The sequence below is a fragment of the Stegodyphus dumicola genome, chromosome 11, assembly GCF_044657685.1.
Source record: "Stegodyphus dumicola isolate Sdum_Otavi_A_Nest chromosome 11, ASM4465768v1".
Classification (NCBI taxonomy): domain Eukaryota; kingdom Metazoa; phylum Arthropoda; class Arachnida; order Araneae; family Eresidae; genus Stegodyphus; species Stegodyphus dumicola.
This window is the reverse complement of record NC_140778.1, coordinates 82,432,620-82,457,017: the sequence shown is the minus strand read 5'-3', so window position 1 is coordinate 82,457,017 and position 24,398 is coordinate 82,432,620. Positions and strand designations below refer to the sequence as shown.

The window sequence follows — 24,398 nt, the reverse complement described above, 5'->3', positions numbered from 1 at the left end:
TATTAGGAAATTATTATTTTATTGCTTTGTAGCTTTACCACAAGTATTAGGCAATTTATTATGATTAATGAAATTGTTTATTATATATAATATTATATGCATTATTGTTATCTTCCCATGTGCATAGCGATGTGTTTCATTTACAAAAATGTTAGAGAATTGCACAAACTTGTCTTTGTATATGCTAAATGTTATACTTATGTGTAATATTACATCCATCACTGTCGTCTGCACATGTGCACAGCGATTTGTTTTCACTTGAAAAATATCAAAGAATTGCACAAACTTGGCATTGTACAATGTCAAACATTATATAGATGCATTCCTGTTCTAATATCCCACAATGTAGAAATATTCTGCAGTCCCATCAATTCTGGTTATAAAAAAATGTTTAAAAAATAAAATCATTAAGAAACTATAAAAGAGTAGGATTACCAGGATAGGCATTGCTTCACACGAAAGTTGCTAAATTTATCATGCCCCTTATTCTTCACTTTAGCCAATCTAAATTTCAGGAGTTTTATAATTCAATAATAATAATAATAATAATTGTGTCATAAAATAAAATATTGAGTAGCTTTCATTCGAATGGGTGATACAGTAATGGCAAACAGAAATGACAAATAAATAAAAAGGAGGTAGATTGCATACTACAAGATTACCAAGTATTTTTTTGAAATTGGACTAGCTGGACTCGTCAAAATAATTATGCTATGTAAGAATATATTTTTTTCTTTTTTATGATAACTCTTTTAGACAGTTGACTGTGCAAGGGGCTAGTATATTTAAATAAATTAGTACTTTGATTTTAGTCTAAAATGGCTTATAATTTGTAACAATAGGCCATTCTTCAATAATGCTTCAGCTTTATTAAAACAAATTGTGTTAATTTAATATGTTTATTATTCTGACAAATGTTAATACTTATTCATTTAGCATTTTTATTCTTCTCTGCTATAACTGTAAAGGCAATATTCATTAAATTCTACAATTATGCACAAAATTTTTATTTTTGAAATAGCACTTTTATTCTAGAATTTTTTTTTTTTCTTTCAGGATGGCCCAAAATCTCTTGAAGAAGAAGAACTAATTAGTTTGAAATCTTCAGTAGATTCTTCACAACCTGTGGGTGTGCTTGTTAAATTGTGCAAAACACTTGATCAAGCAAAAGCTGTAATAAAATTCGTAGAATCATTGTCAGAAAAAACTCTTCGAAGCACTGTAACGCTCACTTCTGCAAGAGGTAGAGGAAAATCTGCTGCTTTGGGACTTGCCATTGCTGGAGCAATTGCTTTCAAATACACAAATATTTTTGTAACATCACCACATCCTGAAAACTTAAAAACTCTTTTTAAATTTTTGTTAGAGGGTTTGGATGCATTGGGATATGAGGTATGTATTTAAACACTTATTTGTGTAATATTAATGTAGTTTTTATCATTATTTATTATGTTTCTCTTTTCCACACCATTTAAAGTTTTTGTAGGATTTGCTGTTTCATTGATTGATTTTTTTTTTTTTTTTTTTGTGTGTGTGTGTGTGTGTGTGTGTATGTGTAAATGAGTAATGTAAAAAGTGTAAAGTGTTTTTATAATTCAAGTCATGAGTAAAATATAAAAGACATTTGTTATTAACCCTTACTTTGAATGAGTTACTTATGATAACAGAAATAGTATGATGGGGCAACTAAGTTTTTTTATTAAAATAAAAAGCAAAGTATTTTTTGTGATTGTGATGACTGCGTTACTTTTAAAATTGTTATAAATTGTTTTATATTCTTTTGAAAATAATATTAATTAACATTTATTTCAATTAATTAATTTATTTGTTTCAGAAAACAACAGACTATGAAGAAACAAGGTCTACAAACCCTGAATTTAACAAAGCTATAGTTCAAGTCACTGTGAATCAGAAGCATCGACAGACTGTTAAATATATTAGTCCATCTTCTAACTTAAAAATTGGGCTTGTTGAACTGGTTGTAATAGATGAAGCAGCTGCTATTCCTCTTCCTTTCGTAAAAAGTTTACTAGGTCCATATTTAGTTTTTATGGCTTCTACTATTAACGGGTAATTACAAAAGCTGTGAAATTTTATATTTTTATGTTAATTATCTGAAGTTTAGGAAAAAATCATCTAAGTTATTTTTCTCTTTGTTTATTAGCCTTTTTATTCAGTATAAATAATTAAAGTATTTTGCTGTGTGAGACAGACTGCACTCAACAATTTTATATTTTATTAATTTGAACTGTTTTCCTGAATATGTTAAAGCTAATTCCAATCCATCTTTGCCTTCAGCCTTTAAAGAAATTATGTTTTAGTTCTGGTTTCATCAACAGATGGCGCCAGTGGCTTATCTCCTGTCCAGGCTTTCTTATCTTATCTAATTATTATATCTTATCTCGTTCATTCGCGCTTTTGCAGCTGAGGATGATGGTTCAGTAAAACCATCAAACCTAGTCCTGTGAAAATTTGAAGATATAATGCTGATTTTTGTTGTGTGACTTCTAAAATAATGTTAAAGCATGTTAGAACTTTTATTTTGTCCATTCTAGGAAAAAATTTATTACCTTAAGTTGAAAGATAAAGTATAGTTAATACAAATGCATTGAATTAAGTGTGGTGGTAGCAGATAGGTGGTGACAAATCATGAGCTTTAGATACATTATCAGTAGTGAGATGCCACTTGTATTTTAAAGTAACAAAGCCAGTTTTCATCCTTTCGTCGTAGAAGAAATTATATCAACTTAAGTTGAAAGGCAAAATGTGATTAATATGAATATATTGAAATATTTGTGATATTAATTTGATATTAAGTACATGTTCAAGAGTGAGAAGTTTATCGATTCATGCACCACTTATTTACTCACATGCCTTTATCAATAATGAGACAATTGTGAATAGGGAAATGTTCATGATATGCATTCTAAGTTATTTTTTCCCTCCTTTTTGCATGCCGTAATAATATAACTGGAAGCACACTCGATATGTATTTGAAAGGTCCACGGTTCATGTGGCGGCAAGAGCATTGCACATTTTTTTATGTCTCCAGAATCAAAAAATCTTAATGACTTTGCAAGTGGCACCCAAACTAAAAAAAGATAATTTATCACCACCAGGATTTGGCAACTGGGTCCTGTCATCCACAGTTGCCTTTTAAAAGTTGGGAGTATGTAAGGTATTTTCTCCTTCCTTTCCGCATGCCTTCTTGCTTTCTGGCAAACAATGCAGATATTTTTGTTATCTAAAATTCTGGATTAGCTCTATGATTACTCATTTCCTTTTTTCTCAAGCTCTTTCATACAGCTTAAGGAGAGAGAAAAAGGAAATGACCAGTGCAAGAGTTCATTAGCTTGAAGATACGGATAAGAAAAATTTTAATCATAAGGCAAAATTATTTCAAAAATTTCTGCTAAACTAAGTAAAATTAGCACATAATTTTTAAAAAGGAACTGATTTTGTTGCATATTAATTCTAAAGTGATATTTTACACAGTAAGACTCAGAAGTTAAGAATGAGCAAATTCACTATGCCTTTTAGTTGCAAGTTTGTTTAGCTAAATATAGAACTGTGTACTTAAAATTTAAATGAAAACAGTTGGTTAATGATCGTTGGTGATTTCTGAGACTAGGAGATGGTGACAATTTTTATTTTATGAAAATATTCATTTGCAGACCTTCTGAGAGTAAACTATAATTTATGGTTTTTTTGAGAACCGGAATTTTGTGATAAGTTTGTAATGATGTCATCTTTATCACTAAATTTATCATAGAGTCATGGAAGTTGCATTTAAGTCAGAACATATTAAAAGTCTAGATATCTGTTAATATGTATAGGTTTTCTGTTCACAAGATTGAAAACTTTGCTCTCAAATGATCTGCTAAGTAAATATCCATAAAAGAAACATTTCCGTTTTTTATATGTCATTCTTAGTTTCGGTTATTATTCTCAGTCTCACTGTCTATCACTTAATTATCATTTACAGTTTTCATTTAATTTCTAGGTGCATAATTCTACACTTAGACACAAAAATTTATAAAGATTAATTAACTTGAGCACTACATTTGAAAAGTAATTTGCTTATAATATTTAATAGATAATTCAAAATCATTTTATGATTCAGGAGTAACTTGAATATAGTTTGCAGTGAAGAAGAGCATAGAATGAGAAGATAATTGAACAAGCAGATAGTTTAATTTAATATTAACTAAAAGTGTGGCTCTGTAGTAAATCACGAGTGAAAAAAATTATTTAGTTGCATTCTTTACTTCTAGCATCTTGCATATTTCTGCTTGTCTTTTTCAGTATACGATTTACAGCATAACTTTTCATTTATTGAAACAATTAAATTATATACATAGATAGAAAAGCAAACTGTTTTAGTAAAAAGAACATTATTAAATTTAATAATTAATCTGTAATTTTAAAATAGGAAAAGCATTAATATTAATACATCTGTTTGTATACACTTTTTATAGATGTTTTTAACCCCTTCCCTCAAACATGATATTCCATGATATAAACATGATATGTAATTTTCCCCTTTTAATATTCAAAAAGTAAAATTAATAAAAAGAGAAAAAAAATTGTGAGTAATATGGTAAAAAAAAAAAAAAAAAATTCTTTTATTATTATTGATTGTGGAAACCGCATTCTTGCTTTATATAATTCATATTGTGCTAATAGAAAGTTTATTGAGAGAATTGTAACATATAAGGGAACTGAAAGAAGTCAGTGTCATATTTCTTATTCTTGGTTAAAAAATGTGAGCTCTTTTAAATAACAAAAATAAAAATTTTATAACAAAAAAAAAAAAAAAAAAAAGGAATATGTTTTTATCTCCATTAATTACATATTTGTTAATTAATGATGCATTTCCGAATTAGCTGAAAGTTGTTTTACGGGAGAAGTATAAGCATAATAATATTGAAATCACTCACTTATAGATACTTATAGAATACAACTCTTCGTATGATTAAAAACACTATTCTGTAAATAAAGAATTTTTCAGAGTGATAATTTTTTAACTATATACAAAAAAAAAAAAAAAAAAAAAAAAAGTATTGTCAAAATTGTACATCTTTGTTTTAATTCTGTTGTACTATGTATAGAAATATAAAATGTGATGATGATTTAACCTAAATGTGATGATATTCAAGAAATGTATATATATATATTTTAATTTATTAGTTATGAAGGAACTGGCAGATCTCTTTCACTTAAACTAATCAATCAATTACGAAAACAGTCAAGCAATAACCAAGTTAAAGATGATGATTTAGAGTCAAGCAAAAATAAACTTGCAAAGGCATCTTTAAAACGATGTTCTGTAACAGGTATGACATTATTTTTTAATAAATTATTTTAAAATTTACTTTCTTAAGAAACAAGGTAACATGGTAAAAATAAATTTATCATTTTCTTCTATCTCCTTTTCTAGAAAACTTTTGCATCGTTAAACTGTTTTTTTTCCTAAGTTTCTATGTTTTTTACCTGTCATGTTACCATATTTCTTATCGTCTTTAAAAATTTAACTCTATTTAAGAAAGAAGAGAAACACGCCAAAGTAAAACATACAGTTAGGCAAGGCAACAATCATGTATTTGGCATAGGTTTTAACCAAGACTCTGTTGATTTTGAGTGTGAATAGGTACAGGTCTCTGTTCATTGGAGCAAAGAAGGGTAGAGCCGCAGCCATATTTATGCCAAAAGCAAACATGAAGTAAAGGAAAGTAAACAAAAAGGTAGTGCCATTTGACGGTGCTGTGATGAAAATTATGCCACTGAGATAAGTTTGCTGAGATTACTGTGATATGCTAAGATAAAGGTTATGGATGTTTATGATTATAATGTTTGTGGAATAAGAAGTATTTAAAACTTGTTCGAAAAGTTAATTTGAAAAGTTGGCAGAGAAAGAAAGGGCCACGATCCTTTAATCGTCTCTTTGCGGTTGTGGCTTCTCCCTTCTTCGCTTCTGATGAATGGACTTGTACCAGTTTGCTTTTAAATTGATAGAATCTTGGTTAAAATCTCTACTAAATACAAGGTTTTTTGCCCAATTTTTGTGGATCTTTGTTTAGTTGGTTCTTGATAGTGTGAGATGAAAAGTAGGCCACTCAACTAGTATAGTGCTTAGCTGAGCATTCAGAACTGAGATAAGGTTATGGATGTTTATAATTATAATGTCTGTGGAATAAGGAGTACTTAAAACTGATGGTTCTTAAAGTTATCTTGAAAAGTTGGCAGAAAAAGAAGGGGGCATGATCCTTTAATTTCTTTGCGTGGGATATTTATGTTTGAAGGAGATGGAACTGACGTTATAGTGTCAGTACTCATACTCGGTGTCCATAACCAATATCAGATACAATTTTACCAATTTATGGATATTTAAAAAGCTTGTCTAGGTTGTGGGATAATAGTTATTGATTATTTATCGACTTAACTGTGCGATAATTGGATAAACAGGATTTGGATAAAAAACAGCATCATCAAAGTCATCTTAAAATGCAGAGCTGGAGGAAAGTCATCTCAGTAGGAAAAATAAATCATCTATAATCAAAAATTTTTACCACTTTTCATGATTTCCACCAGAGAAGGAGCACAAGATTTTATTTTGTATTCACTTAATAATTACCTGTAGTGAGCATGTTACCTGTATATGTCTTAGTATTATTTTGCATTACTTTGATTATTATCAATTTGCATAATGGGGTTGAAGGTGATGATTAAGTTGAATGCCTGAAAGTTAATTAATCACTTTCTGCAATTGCTATGCAAATCTTCTAACTGATATTTTGACCAGCCTTTAATTTATTTAGTATTGTTCCAGGTGATTATTAAAAAAAATTGCAGCTCTTTTTAAAGGCATTTAAGCAGATTAATGTATTTTTGACCAAGATTTAAGACAATTACTTTTTGTTTTATTTTATTTATTATTTTGCATTATATGCATATATGTTATTTCAGTTACAGGCATCCCTTGATATTTGTCAGGTCAAGGATCAGGGTGCTGCAAAAATAAAAGTTTTTGAAATATTAACAGTCTTTTTTTAGCTTTCAAGTGCATTTTGATTGCTCAAAAGTACTAATAATACATACACACAAATGACAAAATTCAGCAGGTACATAACATTATGTAAGGCCTTCCACCTTTTAGATGAACAAAGTGCAGTGTGTCATCGTTGTATGGAAGTCTCCCAGAGAGAAAGGGCCATATCATCTGGATTTCTGCACATAGTTTCTTCTTTATTGCATGTGGACAATAATGAAAAGAGGCTAAATAATCCAAAGGAAAAATTTAAAAAATAAATAAATGAATAAAATAATGAGAGAGAGCGCCATATCATCTGGATTTCTGCACATAGTTGCTTCTTTATTGCAAGTCCTGTGTGGACAATAATGAAAAGAGGCTTTGGGTTATTTAACCCAAAGAAAAAATTAATCAGTCAATAAATAAATAAAATAATTCTAGCAATTTTGGTATCTGCTAATATTGTTATTAATCCAATGGTGCAGGCATGAAGCATATTCCCTTCAGTAGCGTAACTTTATTGCTGAGTTTTTTGTAAACAATATATTTAGTTTCTCTCTTGTTTAAGAGCAGTAAAACTACACCAAAAGCAATTCCATTGGTGTATGTACAGTGTAGTCATACAAAAACTTCCCTGATTTATGTACTTCCAGTGGCCTGTTTGCTTAAACAATCAAAATGAAATTTCAGATATTGTTATTTGAAGATTTCAAACACTAGAACTCTAACAATTACAGTTACAGTGTTAAAATTTTGAAGTTTTTAAATGGCAATACAAACTTTTCCTACACAAATTGATTGCCACATTGAAAAACGTAAGTGGCATTTGAATGTTTTATAGTAGTAGTTTCTGTCATAAACGTATGATAAAAACTGCTACTATAAAACATTTGCAAAAAACAGCATTGTAAAGGACTGAGAACAACACTAGAGAGGAGAGGGGAAAAAAGCTTTTATTGGAATTGCAAGTTTTCAATGTGCCCACTTTTGCAGACAATAAAGCATTGTATGTCAAAGATTGTTAACAACAATGGTAGACATAACATCAAAGGAGGAATCTGCTTTCTGGCATCTTTCAACTGTAACAAATTTAATGTGTACACCTTAGATTTCAGATAATTCCAGAGCTAGAAGTCTGTCAGAGTGAAATCAGTGATCATGGTGGCCGCAAAATTGGAAAATTACGGAAGATGACTCATATCTCCAAAGTGTGCTGTTGCAGTACTTGCCGCACATATGTGACAATGTGTTGAGGGCACCATGTTGCAGCCATGCAACGTCATTAATGACATTTCACTGCTGTAATTCTGAAATTATATAATACTGCAAAAGTATTATATACAGACCACTTGTGATGGGATATATTTTCATACCTGTGGAAGAGACTCTCTGAAGAACAAATGTGCTTGCAGTGCTGCACCACACTTCCACTTGAGCTTCTTGTAAAAATGCCGGAGCCACATTTTGAGGATTTTTGTCAGCCCAAGAAACGTTTTTACTGTCTATTCAATGTGAATTATGCAAAGTGCATCAGTGGACCCTCCTCTCTGTGTTTACATTGGTTCTTTACAATTTTTCTCTATACAAATGTTTTATGGTAGCAGTTTCATCATATATGTGTTCCAACATTTATGGCTTTTCAATGCAGCAATCAATTTGAGTATGGAAAAAGTGGGTGCTTCCATTAAAATATTTCAAAATTTTTTCATTGTCACTGTAACAGTATGAGCTCTGTTGTTTCAAATCATCAAAATCTTTAGTACATACCTTCAAATAACCATATCTGAAATTTCATTTTTATTGATTGAGCAGATAGACTGCTAGTGCTCACTCTGTACATCTTTCTTGTGTAAAAAAACTTTGTTGCGTGTTTATAAAAGAGTTCTTTGCTTGCTGAAAAGATGTTTTTATCCTTTATCCTTTTCCCCTCATATAATGACATTATTTTCTTTGCATATAATTGTATTTAAAAACATAATAGTTTTATATTAGTAAACCTTGATTAAATGATTCTTTTGCAATGAGTATGTTTTGGTTGGTTATTTATGTGTAAATAATCCAAATTTAATGGGAAAAGTTAAAAAGGAAAGCGGGAATTGAGCAAAACTCAAGACATTTTCAGTAGATTATAATCTACAAAATTTTCTAATCCACATAATCCTTATTCTCACTGTATCTGGATTATTAAAATTCTGCTATGTTATGCAACTAGGTTGCGTTTCAAGAAATGCCGTGTGTTGACAGATTTGGAAGTGAAATTGATTATTAATTTTTTAATACAGAGTGTTTATGAAGTTTCTATACATTTCTGCTTAAACAGACTTTATTCTGAAATATAAATTATTTACATGAAAACGCAGCGTAAATCTGATGGTCATGGAGCCCAAAACCGTTGAGAACCATAATCAATCCACCTTTCAGGAAAAGTTTCATTAAGGTAATTACATACAGTAATGGCAAAATGGGGGTGTACCCCATCCTGTTGGTAGACAACAGTGTCAATAATGCCTTCTGATACTAGTTGTGGCTCAAGATATTGTTGCAACATATCTGGATAAATATCTCCGGTGATGGTCCTTTCTGCAAACATGAAAAGTCCATGGAGCTTAGTTATTCCAATCCATACGTTAACTTTAGGTGTGTCTCGCTGAGATTTGTATAACACATTTGGTTGTTCATCAGCCCAGATTCGGCAGTTAGCCTATTAACATGACTGCTGAGATGGAATGTAGTTTTGTTGCTGAAGAGAACATTCTCCAATAAGTTCTCGTTCTTCACAGCTTCCAACAAGTCATAGCACATGGCTTGCTGAGCTGCATGGTCCTTGGCTTCAAGCTTATGCACAGTTTGAATGTGTTAGGCAGGCTTGTTTAAATGATAGCATAGAGTTTTTCAAACAGTAATATGCAAAATACAGAGTTCGCAGCTGAGTCTTCATGTAGATGCCTGGAGGCTACGTGTAATCACTTCTTGTATACTTTGCACAACTTGAGGCAACCCAGAATAGTCTTCGCCTTTAACACTACCAGATCGCTTGAATTTGTTTATTAAGGTTTTAATAGCTGGTCTGGTAAGTAGCTTGTTTTCTGAATTTGCCGGTGAAGTCCCCCTGCACCTTTTGATACGTTAATCCATGTGCACAGGTACAAAGAATGGCTATTCCTTCCTCTGTTGATAGCATTCTTTCAAATCACCTGCAGTTAGAACATATTGCAATTAGAACATATTTCTCAAGAATGTGCATAGACTTTATTAATACCTTTTTTTTTCCAACAAATCACAAGGGAAGGTACTTTTGAAAGTGCCCTGCATTTCTTTGCATTGAACAATGTAAACAATATTACTGTTTTCATTTTTTCATCTAAAAATACAGGACAATGCTTATCAATGTGAGGAATGTTAAAACTGCATATTACTGTTAAGTTTTATCCTGTGTTCTATTTCTCAAGTTAGCATGACTCTGCAAAGACATTTTAGTGTTTTATGCCATTTGTAATATAAGTATAAAACCAGTGCCTTCAAAAAAACGTGTACTTGTTGAAGTCATCAAGTTGTAATATTTGTAGCCTAGGTTTGATTTCTGACAGCAGCAGGTGCCAATATGGGCTGTAATTTTAGCATTTCCTTGTGTAATGCAAATATTTGTTTTTGATAAAAGGTTCTCACATCAGTTAGAAAGACAGTTTTCTGTAGTTTAATTATTCTAATTAATTCTTCTGTTCAATGTTGTCTGAAAATCTTTAAAAAAATTTCTTTTTTTTTAAATTTGGTTAATATTTGTGTATTTCAAACTACCTAGATTAATTGTGTTAAAAACTGTAAGTACTTTTTTAACATAGTCATTAAAAATATATGCTGCATTCCATTTAAATGTTATTTGTTAAAGTTCTGAAGGCATTCATTAGCTTATTTAAAATTTTACCTTTTCTAGAACGTGTTTTGCATGAGATAACATTGAATGAGTCCATTCGATACAGAAATGGAGACAAAGTTGAAGATTGGTTAAATCGTTTGTTATGTCTAGATGCTACTATACATGCTTCAAAATTGCTTACTCCACCTCCTGCTACAGAATGCAAATTATATCCTTTAACTTGGCATTGGCTTAAATTATGTTTTGTTATAGCTTTTTATTTTGTAGATGTTATTTTGTGTAAAACTGTTTAGAATTGACTGTTGTCTAATTGAGAACTAGGAAGTAAATTTTCAATTAAGTTTTTCAGTAATGAAAAATTTCATGGTTGGGCAAAGATTTTTGGATTGTAAACTTATTTAAGGTTTTGATGAAAGCCTTGTCTAAATTACAAGTTTTATTTTCACAAAAATTTTTTCTATGTAACCAATGTAGAATTTATTAAAAATTTATATTAATTTTGCAAGGGTAGAAACTGGTTGCTCTGTAATTGAGAGCAAGAAAGTTTTTTTTTTTTTTTTTTTTTTTTTTTTTTTTTTTTTCCAACAGTTTTTCAGTAATAAAAATCTTATAGGTGGGAAAAGACTTTTGACTTGCAAATTTGTTTAAAGTTTTAATGAAGGCCTTTTCTAAACTACAAGTTTTATTTTCAGAAAAAGTAAGAAGTGTTACCTATATTACCTTTTTATTTGCTTCTTTGTTATTATTAGGTATCTCAATTATTTTTTGTGAATCCATTGTCTTAGTATTATAATAGTATATCTACTGGTCATTCATTCCAAGATGTACTCCAAATAACAGTGAATTCTATGTAAAACAAGATATCCATGTAAGATATGTACATATATTTTGCCGTATAACAGTGATATAAGGCACAATTTTAATATGAAAAAATAGGGCCAAAATTTACGGATGTGCATCATATGCTGGATTTGAAATGGCAGCTTAAAAATAAGGAAACAATTAGGCTTTTACATGCAGTAAAATGCTGCTTATCTGAAAAGAAATGACATACCTTATGCAATTAAACGTTTTCACAATCGGTTAGCATAAAAATTTTGCTATGTTCGTCTTCCATTATATCTTCAGGCATATCATTGAATTTTGATTCAACTTCATCATCATTGTTATTTTGATCCATAAATAAATAATCATTATCCATTCCATCTTTCATCAACACCATCCTTGTTGTGGCACAATTTTTGCAAAATGATGCATTTGAAACCAGCACTGTGTTTGTTTCTTTTTGTGGGAGCCATGTTTGCTACTAAAAGGAGCAGTGATGTTTAGATGAACTGTATTTCAACTAAATGCGATGTATTAATGCCTTTAATTTTCACTTCAGAATAAAATGGCTAGAGAAATAGAAAACATCTGACTCCTAATTCCACAAATTCATTCAGGTTGGAAGTGCTCTACAATAGCAATCTCTTGGACATCTGCATTGAATAGAATCCATCCTCTTTTTCGGAATATTTACTCCCTCAAGCATTTAACCCACACACATATTATTCCTCTTATCACTTGTTAGTGTGGTTTACCATTATTCAAAAGTGTAGGACAAATGTTCGAATAAGTGACCGCAAAAGATAAGAACATTGCACAAGTATATTTTAAGTTTCTTCGTGAAAAATTGGGTGCACGTTATACAGTGAATATACTTCAAAATTAAAAAGTGTAGCTTGAAATTATGCATGCTTGTTATACAGAGGTGTATGCTATAGGTCAGAAAATACAGTATATAATTGAGTAACTTATACTTTCACAAGTAATATTGAGGGTTTAATTAGTTTAATTGATGCGCCCTAAGGCATTATCAGTATTAATAATATTAAAATGTACTGTACTCTATATCACTTCATATACTATTTGCTAATAAAATAATATGCAAAGTTTACTTTTCAAAATGTTTGCTTTCTAACTAACAGATAAGACAATACAGCTTCTTTTAATTGTAGAAGCATTGGTAGTTTCCCTACTCTTACGCTTAGAAGCTATTGTAAACCTGAGTAAAAAAACTTCTGATCACAGGAGCTGTGGTAGAATGTTGTTAATGAGAACAATAAGATTGCTAAAAACAGAGGTGCAAAAAACATAATGTGAAAATCCGTATATGTGAAGGACGGAAAGGGGTTGGATGTTTTGACCACTGATATCCATGGTCTCCTGCTGACATTTTTTAGCCCTTATGGAAGAGAGATCAATTCTGAGAAGTGATCTGTAACCTGAGAACATGCATAAGGTTCTGAAAATTACCATTTTTTACTCTCTGTCGCATTTAGTTACATATGTTAAGAAACTGCATGCATGCACATATAGTTGACATTACTGTGAGTGTAAAATGCTTGACTTGCTTAAGCTGCTGTATTCCACATTTGGCAATAGACTGTTTATCACTTGGCATATGTTTTGAAAACTTTAAAGGAATTTGTTGTGAACAATGGATACGGGTGTGTTACTCTATGTTTGTTTGGTCATTTCTAAAAAAGTTAAGATATCTCATTATTAGGTTTATTTATTTTCATAATTTAAAAATTAAGGAAATGCTTTAGGAATCATACCATTAAAATAAATTAGTTTAGTATTATACAAATGACATGTTTAGTATAATACCAGAGTAGATCTCAAAAATGACATGTTTTTCAGTTACTTAATACAACAGAGAGGGAGAATCATGTAATTAGTGCAAACTATTGTATTGTGTTAATTTAAGCAACCACCTTTTTCAATTCATTACGGATGTTAATTTCAGTAACTCTGTTAGGTATCAAGTATGTAATATGGAAATGTTTAGATTTATATTTTGGATAAAAATTTTATTTTTAGTAATTTTTAATTAAAAATATCAATTTAAAAATGTAGTTTGAGAACAGATATATTAATGGATTAATTATATTCTTTCAGAAGGTAATAATTCTGTTATTTGATTTAAAGGAAATTTATAAAAGCATTTTGAAAGCAAATTTGAAAAGTATGTTTGAATGCAAATTTATTGTAACTGATTAAAATAACAGAAATTATGTTTCAGAAATATAAGGCATTTAATGAAATGAATCCAGTTTTCTGTCAAACTTCTTATGAATGTTTATGAATGAAAAAAGAAAATCTGAAAGCCTTAAGATTCTATATTACACCCAAACAGGCAATTTTTTTTTTTTTTTTTTTTCATTTACATACATGGACATATTCTGAGAGCATTTGGACTAATGCCACATATTAAAATATTTAAAAACAGCATATTCTTAGAATTTCCGATAGATAGGAATTGTTGAGTTTTTTAATCAAAAATTCATTTAAGTTTTACAAAATATGAAATAGATAGTAAAACAAATTCCAAATTTGGCCTTCCAGGGGCCCATGTTCAGGTAAGGATTATGTTATTGAAAATTTGATGACTCTAGGTGCCGTTGTTTTTTTCCCAATGTGAGAAACATACATACATTCATGTAGTTTCTTTAAATATAATACAGGGTGAAATATTTGGCGGCAACAATTTTAAAAGTGATACAGCCGTTTATAGTGTGATTCGATACAAAATGCTGTTTCAAGACTAATCTGGGCTAATGCCCATTTGGGCTAAAACGAGAGAAAGGAGGGGATTTCTAATCTACCAAGGTTTCATAATAAGTGTTAAGTATAGGTAATTGATAAATCAATCAAAACTGATAAATCAGTCTGAACTAAAACACCTTGCTAGGAAACAATTTAAGGTTTGCCTTTTAGGTACTACAACACTGCTTGTAGTATGTTATATATACACTGCTGGCCACCGTAAATGTAACACCCTGAAGGAAGCATGCAAATAACATGAAATTTACAACATGCGTTAGCAGAGGTGAGATATGCAAATGATTAGAATTTTAGCACAGGCGCACATAACGTGCGCCCGTGGCGCCACTTCAAAACACTATTTAAGGCTTGGAGTTTTCGACGATTTCAAGTTCGACAGTTGTGTTTTTCTTGTGGTTTTTTCAAAAAAAAAAAAAAAAAAAAAAAAAAAGATCAATTATGCCTCATAGTAAAAAGCGTTCAAAGTTTGAATAAGTATCCGAGTTCAACAGAGAAAGAATAGTGGCCTACCGAGAGTGTGGATTTATCTTTCAGGGAAACTGGTAGTCGTGTTGGAAGAAACTAAACAACTGTAATGCGGATATGTGACCATTGGATGCAGGAGGGTACGACGGACCAACGTGTTCGATTGCATCCACCTCAGTGCACAACTTCTTGTGATGACAGGAACATTGTGCACATGGCAGTGAAGGATCACTCAGTCACAACACATTCAGTCTGTAACGCATCATCCAGTGTCTGCGCGTACCATTCGGCACCGTTTACAGCAGAGTGGTCTGTCCACAAGACATGCATTGCTTTGTCTACCCTTGACGCAGAACCACAGACATCTCCACCGTCAATGGTATGATGAAAGAAGGATGTGGACTTCAGAATGAAATGAAATTGTCTTTACTGATGAGTCACGCTTTTGTCTGCAACACCACGATGGTCGGATTCGAGTCTGGAGACACCATGGAGAGAGGATGCTGAACAGTTGCATTATGCACCACCACACTGGTCCTGCACTGGGTATTATGGTATGGGGCAATATTGGATATCACTCTTGCACTCCTCTAGTACACATTGTTGGTACTTTAAACAGCCAGCACTACATCTCCGAGGTGTTGGAGCCAATTGTCCTTCCTTACTTCAGGGCTTGCCCACAGTCATATTTCAACAGAATAATGCACGACCACATGTGGCACGCATTGTCCAAGGGTTCTTCGTCAATTGCCAGATTGAATTGCTTCCCTGGCCGGCTCGCTCTCCGGATCTTTCGCCAATAGAAAACTTCTGGTCGATGGTTGCTGAACGATTGACCCAGATTACATTCCAAGCTGCCACACCAGATCAACTGTGGCAACATGTGGAAGCTACTTGGTCTGCTGTCAGCGGCGTAGCTAGGGTTTTCGGCACTCGGGGACAACCTTTCTCTGTGCCAAGAATGGAAAACATTTCATTCTAAAATTTCGTAACATCAATTTGGCGCCCCCTGAATGCTGTGCCCGGGGACAGATGTCCCCCTTGCCCCACCCTAGCTATGCCACTGTCTGCTGTACCCCAAGAACACATTTAAAGTCTCTTTGAATCAGTGCCGAGGCGTGTGGCTGTAGTGATCTCCTACAATGGTGGCTACTCTGGCTACTGATTCCGGAAGGAACCGCATTTCACAGAAGTCTATAAATTTAATCATTTGATACTTGGTCAACATGTTATCTACTAAATAAATTTTCATGTGATATCTCTTGTCTTTCTTGGTGTTGCAATTTGGGTGGCCAACAGTGTATTATTTATTACATATGCATAGGATGTTTTCAAAAATTTTTTAATATTTCTTATGTAGCAAAATAATTATAATATACTTTTTTTAAACTCTGTATTGTATCTTCTTTAATTTAACTATATCTTGAATTCTGTGAACAAAGTCTACAATTTGTATTTGGTTAATGTGTAAAGAGTGTGTTTTCTAGCAAATTTGAGGTTCAGTAGTCCAGTGATGCTACAACAGAAGATTTTGCTGGAAAAAAGTCATACATTCTGTACTATTTATAACTAGTATCTTTATTCTGATGGAGTTCACTTTTTTTTATATACATTATTTTGATAATGGAACTGAATTCCTTACTTAGATAGGGAAGTGAAAAGTTTGTTTTAATAACCCATAACTCTTTTCTTTTCAACATTTCTTTGTGTGTTTAATTTTGTTTTCCTGTTGTCTGTAAAACTATTATAATAAAACTTTTATTGAAACTCCTGAAACCAAATTTTAAAATCGACTTTTACAGTAATAAATTGACCACTTTCTTTTAAAATCATTCAAATATCCTTTTTTATATTATTTTTTATTGCCACCCTGATAGGTATAGTTAGCATTGCTGTCTGTTGTATTGTTGGGCTCAGATTTAAATCCTGTAGGAACTTGAATGTCTCTAAATATGTAGTGTTTCGTGGCAGGGTGCACTTAAAATATGCAGTGAGTCAAACATCCTCTTGAATTATTTGGTGAATGAGAAAGAGGTGTGGAAGAACCACAGATACATCCTTTGGGGGATTCTGCTTCAAAACTGCAATAAAACTAGATGTCATGCTGTTATCTATACGGTGCTCAAGACCCATGTCGAACCAGATGCAGTTCTGCACATCTAGGCTTGATGAAATTCATGGGCTTGTTCTGATATTACTGTCAGACAAATGAGATAAGTCACAACAATTATTATTTATTATTTTATCAACAAAAGCCAGGCATTTTAAATCTGATGATAACCACAGTGAGTTGGTGGATTCTCTTTGAGGACCATAAATTTAATTTTGAAGTGGTCTTTGAAATATATTGTTGCAAAATGCCAAGCTGTGATGAGATAGCCTCCCAGCAAAGTGAGGTTACGTTGCCAGAAAGTGGCAGGGAAAGGTAGGATTGCTGCATTTGGCAACATTTAGGGACAAAATTGATGGTATGCCATAGACAGAAAACATTCTAGAATGCATTCTTAGTGGTTTTCTTCAGAATAATATTCTGAGGCATAGGTTGAAGCTATATATATCCTGCCTGTATTTGCAGTAATAGTGACTTGAGTTCAGAGATCAGCTTGAGGGCAGTCGACCAGGTCAGGAGCTGTACTTTAGTGCTGTCTAGATGCTGTCTTCACCATCATAGCTTGAAGGCTGTGCTGCTGATTGTTTCAGTGTGCTTATCATAGTTTTTTATCATTGTAAACATATCTTTCGAACTGTCCTGTGTAATAATGCTTACTGGCAAATAAATTTACGTTTTAATTCATCAAGTGTTACTTGTCAGTTACTCTGGATCCACAAACTCATAGAACACAATATACTTTTATATTACATAAATATTTGCCTTCTGTTTTCTGTGAGAAATGTTGATTGTTGATTTTTTTCTGTGTATTATTTATTAAATCAAATCATTTAAAGGCATAATTAATAATATTGCTTATTATACCTTTAAATATTTTGATTTCAAAAGTCTTGCATCTTTTTTTTTTATTGAAAAATGAGTCTGTTTTTCTCCAAGCAGTATAGAAACATAGCCTTCTATCTAAATGTATTTGCACAAAAATGTTGACTGCAGCTGACAGTAATTTATCCTTCAATGTAAAAACTGTAGCCAATTTTTTTTGTATGGTTTATTAATTTTACTTATTTGTGTAATCAAATTCATTCAAAAAATGCCTGAACAACCTTTATATTTCTATTTTCTGATTTAAATTGCAATTCTAAGACTTTTTTTTTTTTTTTTTTGTATTTGTATTTTAAAGTGAGTTTATTATTTTAATAGTGTTAGTTATTAAAGTAAGTATAATATATTATCTTGCAGTCTAGTTCTTAATGCCCCAAGATATATAATTTTAAGATTTTGCATGATGTGATATAGTTGAAAGTGTTTTCTTCCTTAATCCAAAAATTACATATTACGTCAGTCGTGACACTCTTTTCAGCCACAATAAATTTGCTGAACGTTTTCTTCGCAAACTGGTTGCTATATTTGTAGCTTCTCATTACAAAAATTCTCCGAATGATTTGCTGATAATGTCAGATGCTCCTGCTCATCATATATTTTGTTTATGTGCTCCTTCTACCAAAAAATTGCCTGAAATTCTTTGTGTTGTACAGGTAAGAAATTTCTATAAAATGTGTGATGTCTATGACATAGTTGCCAACATTCCTGGTTTTTCATCACATTTCCTATTGAATCTCTCAAAAATTTATTAAAAAATATTTTCTAGCAATAAAGGAAATTTATTGAATCAAAATTACGGAAATGCCATTAATAATTTTCAGCATAATTTTTCTTATTAAATTTTACTTAATCTGGATTGTCTAGTCTGCTGTAGACATTTGTAGAACTTATCATGAAGCTTCAGCTAATGCTTAAAATATGTGTATATATATAAAAGTTTGCATCCTTACTCAAAATTTTCTCATCATAAAAGTGTAACTGAAGTACAAAATAAAATTACGTAAAAGGCATACAATTTAGAATATATAGTTAAATATTTAACATTAGAATCACACCATAAATAGTTCAGTCATCTGAGTCATGCATTATAAAGTGAATTTAAGTCAATTTTAAGTTCTTTTGAAATTGTGGCACAGGATGAAAACCTCCAAGAAGCCCCCCTTTTTTTGGCATGTGATAATTTCCCCTTTTTCATATTTAAATTTGACAGATATACTATGAATAGTTAGAAATTTGGAAAGTTGGTATAAATTGGTATAATGTGTGGCATTTGTTATGTTCAGCAACAGAACTTTTGCTTATGCAAAAAATAATTTGATTATCATCATCCACAGATGCTTTATCTGATTTTATCTTGAAAAGTGTCTAGTCCTAAAAAGCATCTCTAAACATGATTTTATGTGGTATTTACTTCAGATTTCTACATCTGTTTTACAAAAGTAAGCTTTATTAAGAAATATTATATATTTAAAATTCATGTAGAACACAGTATATTTCATTACTTAAAAAAAAATAAATAAATAAAACTGATAAAGGAATTAAGATTGAGAAGTATTCAAAACAAAAGCTTTAAAATGAAATTTTAAAAAAATTCAGAAAATAAATTTAAAAAAATTAAAAACTATTTATATAAAAATTTTTATTTACTTCTATGATTTTTATATTAATATGAGTATGTAATTTTGTGTCCTTTATGTATTTGCATATCTATTTTAATGTCCTTTGATTTAATAAAAATCTTCGCCGTTTGCAAAAAGTCTGTTAAATCAGGATTCGACTGTTTATGCTGCTAAATTTAGCACTAAATACACTTATTTATCATATTCAGTGTCCAAATAAATTCAGGATACAAATTTATGCATTCAATGAAAAGCAGTTGCTTATTTGTTTTTCATTAAATTATTCTTATGTCATAGTTCTGTATGATAAATGAAAAAATATTACAGTAGAAGTGCAGAAATCTGCAATGCTTGGGACCAGAAGTTGTGCAGATTTTAGGATTTTGCGGATTTCAGGACAGAAAAGATAATATTCAGACTAAAAGTGCAAAATAAATAAGGCATATTAAATACATTTAATTAAATTATTATATACATCAATACAAAAATTAATTATATGCATTAAATTATTATTACATATATAAATTGTTAAATCAGCATGAATCTGCTTCCCCTTTTTGCTCAGGTGTAGTCCTGAAAGAGGTACCCCATCACTTCGTCGCTGCCGAACCACTCATACAAGACAGCATCGAGGTTTGCCAATTTCGCCTCGTAAAGATTTTCAGTTTCAGATTCCGGTATTAGAATCACTGTTGCTATAAAATTTCAAAAGCTTTTCTTTATTGTTCCATATATCATACACAGTCTGTGTCGCAATTCCATACGATTCTGCTATAAACCGAGCAGTAGCACCTGCCTTCATCAGAAAGTACAACAACGTGAAGTGTGAACTTGAAAGAAGAGTTGAGTTAATCGTCTGCTTTTTTACCTCGATACAGATTGGAGGGGAAAAAACTCTTATCATGATGTCAATAATTTGGCATTTCCGTTATGACTCATTATTATTCGGTAATTATGACGTCATTATCCAGTAAGTATTTTTTCTTTGATATTCCGTACTCCATGTTGCAGTTTCCAGAACCTATAAGCTAAATGTTTATATTTTGAGAGGCAGCGTGGATTTCAGGAGTTGGCGGATTTCAGGTCGGCGAATTTTCGGTATTTGACTGTATTACAAAACAAATATGAAAATATTTATGATTTTGAAGAAATTGAAACTGAAGAAACTGATTAATTATTGAATGACTTCAACTGAAATATACATGATAATATAAAATATTGCATTCTGTATCATATTTGCACTAGGATTCAAGAAAATTTTTTTAAAAATGGAGGAATAAATCAAAATAAAATTTAAACATGTCCAGCTAACTGAATAAAGTATACATTACTGTTTGAAGGGTTTACAGCCTGTATTTCTATTCAAGTGCTTTGTTTCTCAATAAGTTTTTCTAATTTTGATAATGTAATTTATGTCTTATTTTAATTGACAAATAATCTTTATGTTCTGTGAAAGACTATATTTAGGAGATTCTATAAAATATCTTTATTTTGTTATATCTCATTGATGAGAGTATATGGTTGCAGTTGATAATTATTATGTAATAATTCAGTTTTTTTATTAAATATTAAATTTTTAAAAGGATGTAATTTAAGGAGCTGATACATTTACGATACTGATACATTTATTTATTTAATTACATTGAGGTATTAATGTAATTTACATAAATGCATCAGTTCTTGTAATTTACATACCAAATAATCATAAGCATACTAATCAAGCATTTCACATGACATTGTTTCTGGGAACTACTCTTTTATATTCATTATGGTATAATGAATATACAGAGTATTTCAAAATAATTGCAAGACTAAATATGTCATGTATAAATGGTTCTGTTTTTGACTTTAATATTATAATATGATATTATAAATTTAATGTGATTAATTTCATAAAAGAATTCAAATAAAATAAAATTCAGTTAGATAAGCATTTATTTAATAACACTGGTTACATTTGTGATGATTTATCTATTTATCTTTGACTAATAGTTAATTTTGAGTTAACTTTTCTGTTGACTTCCTTTTCACCTATGCTTTTCATGCCAGAATATAAATGAGATAACAAGTGCTTATTCAGGTTGAGGAAGAAAAAAGTGTTATTTAAACAACGTTTTTGCAAGTTGATTTTAGAGCATGTTCTGCCTATTTGTGGCAATGTTGTTAAATAGCAATTTTATGAATTAAACATTAAATAGCAAGCTTGTCTCGCCTGTTTTCTACAAACCAGACTGTTCCTGTGCATTACCTTTTCCTGTGAGCATTAAATGTAGTTCAACATTACTTAGCCAGAAGTGTTGGCTTAGCTTGTCTCGCCTGTTTTCTACAAACCAGACTGTTCCTGTGTCTTATGTAAGCTTAAGTGGAGCCCTCTGTGAAAATCTTTGTATTTGAATAAAAGGGTCTTACACACCCTTCTTCTAGCTTTTGTTTATATCATAAGACTTGAAGATAATTCTTCTACAGTCTTTTTAGAGCTCATTTAGTGTATGCTTCTTAAGCATACTAGATGCTATACATTCATGACAATAAATTAAGTAATGTGAGACATTATTAGGGAAGTAAAAAGAAGTAAATCAAAACATAGAAATGTTTATTCAGAATATGACCTATTTTCAGAATTAGAACTTTTTGATGTAGCATTGGTATCGTGAGTATGCTTGTCCATGCTTTCACTCTCCCACAAAATGTCATCTTCACCATAGAACCAATAAGAAGAGTTGTTACATTCCATTACCTAGACCTTGAATTTAGCACAATGGGACGTTATTAATAAAAAATATCACATTACATTCGAGCTAATGATATATCTGCAGTTTTTACATACCCATAGTCCACCTTTAATGCTATGATTATTATGGCAAGTTTCAGGATTCCAACTTTAGAGACCAATTTGATTTACCTGTATTATAGATATCACATAAAACTCTAATTATATTGGAATTAAAATTAAAAAATATTAGATTGGGAGAGCTTCATTTTTACCAAATATTTATCCTAACAAACGAACAAACAAAAAAAAAAAAAAAAAAAAAAAAAAACATGACGAAGACGAAGCTTTTAGCCAGCTTTCCCTTTTATGTTGTTGCGGAAGCTACTTTTCCGTAAGTACACTTATATTTTGCGAATTAAAATAGAGGTCCATGAAAATAACAACTTAAATGTATTTTCTTCTTAATAAGAAAAAGAATGCTGACTACTATAGCCTGTTTAACTTTCCAACATGTGTGCTTGGCAATTTTAAATGAGCACGTGCACGTCCTATTTTTTATGACATCCATTATTTTACCATTTTTGGCATGAAAAACAACATATATGAGCTAATATTGATAATAAATTTGTAAAGAAATAAAATATTAATCTTATTATTGCAAAATACAAATGATATCACATTCAGAAATAGGTAAATTATTTTTAAGTTCTTATGTTAGTGAGATGGAAATGCAATGATGTATTTCATTATAGAAAATTTTAAATTTGTTATTTAATAATTATGTTTTAAAATTGAAGCTAATTTTAATATTCATCAAAGATAAGTATGGAGAATAAAAAAGGAAAACACCTTGGTAGAAAAAAAAGGGAGTTTAGCATTACTTACTTCTACAAAGAAATTTACTTCTTACTGGTTACAAAAATGCATTTTTAACAAACTTTAATGTTTTTATTTATTTCTAAAAAACAGAAATAAAAGAAAATAAGGAATGGGAATCGCTATTGCTCTCCCATCTAAAGGTTTCCTTGTCTTCCTTTTCTTCATCAGATAATTCTTGAAGAATCCAAGCAAAATCAGCTGGTTGCACATTTTTTTTTTTTTTTTTTTTTTAGCCATGAAAACTGATATAAAATTTACAGAGCCAAATGTATTCAAATTAAAATAATAACACAAAATTATAAAGTATTTGAGGAAAAAAAAAGTATTTTCCGAATTTTTTAAAACACAACCACGTAACTTTTATGAAAAAACTGCCACGTAATAAAAACTGCCACGTAGTGCCCAGTTAAAAAAAAAAAAAAAAAAGTCAAATGACTTCCTGTTGGCACATTCCATGATGTGGGGAAGGGTAGAAAGGTGGAATAGAAATGGCCATCAGACGCCTCAACTTCGATATGTGAAAAATGTGCATTGAAAACTGAATTTGTCATAAATTTTGCACACGCATGCGTTCTGGAAGGTTAAAGTACTTCAAGGCCATTGCCATTCTGAACAATCAGCTGGAACTTCCATTTCCCATGGTTACAAGGCTAATTGTGTGGTGGAAAATTACTTTGAAGTTTGTGTTCTAAAGTAACATACTATAGTCATAACAATGAATGAGTTTAAAAAAATGAATCAATATGACAAAATTTAAGACAGTAATTTGAATCACAGGACACTTTTAATGAAAATGGAAATAAATTAAATTTTTACACAGGGTCTGTAGGGAAAAGTATTGTTAACAGAAGTAATTTCTATGATCGAATTAGTCAGGTAAGAGAAATCCATCAGTAATCAAAATCACCTGAGAAGTCGTCAGTCAAAATTCTGGATAGCATTCTGGACAGTAAAGACACATAGAAGTTTTCAAAATGTTCTAAAAATGCAATGTTCTAAAAATGATTTTTTGTTGGGAAGTAAAGGCTTTCAATTTTAACTCCTATTAACAACAGGAATAAAATTTGAAATTTTGCATGAAATAAAATAAAATTTTGTAGAATCTGTGAACTCTTTATTTTCATCATTCAATAAAATTAGATCATATGATTCATATGATTTTCACTATTTTAAAAGACCAATTTTGCATATTACAGAAATACAGTCAAACCTCTGTT

The 24,398-nt window shown here is 30.8% G+C and overlaps 1 protein-coding gene across 1 annotated transcript in view; it reads left to right on the top strand.

The window, feature by feature from the left end:
• Window positions 1-24,398, top strand: part of l(1)G0020 (RNA cytidine acetyltransferase l(1)G0020) — an 86,464-nt gene that overhangs the window by 35,909 nt on the left and 26,157 nt on the right. The window contains exons 6-10 of the mRNA XM_085826926.1: window positions 1,057-1,392; window positions 1,835-2,070; window positions 5,191-5,336; window positions 10,962-11,116; window positions 18,423-18,623. Coding sequence (XP_085683052.1) covers window positions 1,057-1,392; window positions 1,835-2,070; window positions 5,191-5,336; window positions 10,962-11,116; window positions 18,423-18,623 — 1,074 coding nt within the window. The remainder of the gene's footprint in view (window positions 1-1,056; window positions 1,393-1,834; window positions 2,071-5,190; window positions 5,337-10,961; window positions 11,117-18,422; window positions 18,624-24,398) is intronic.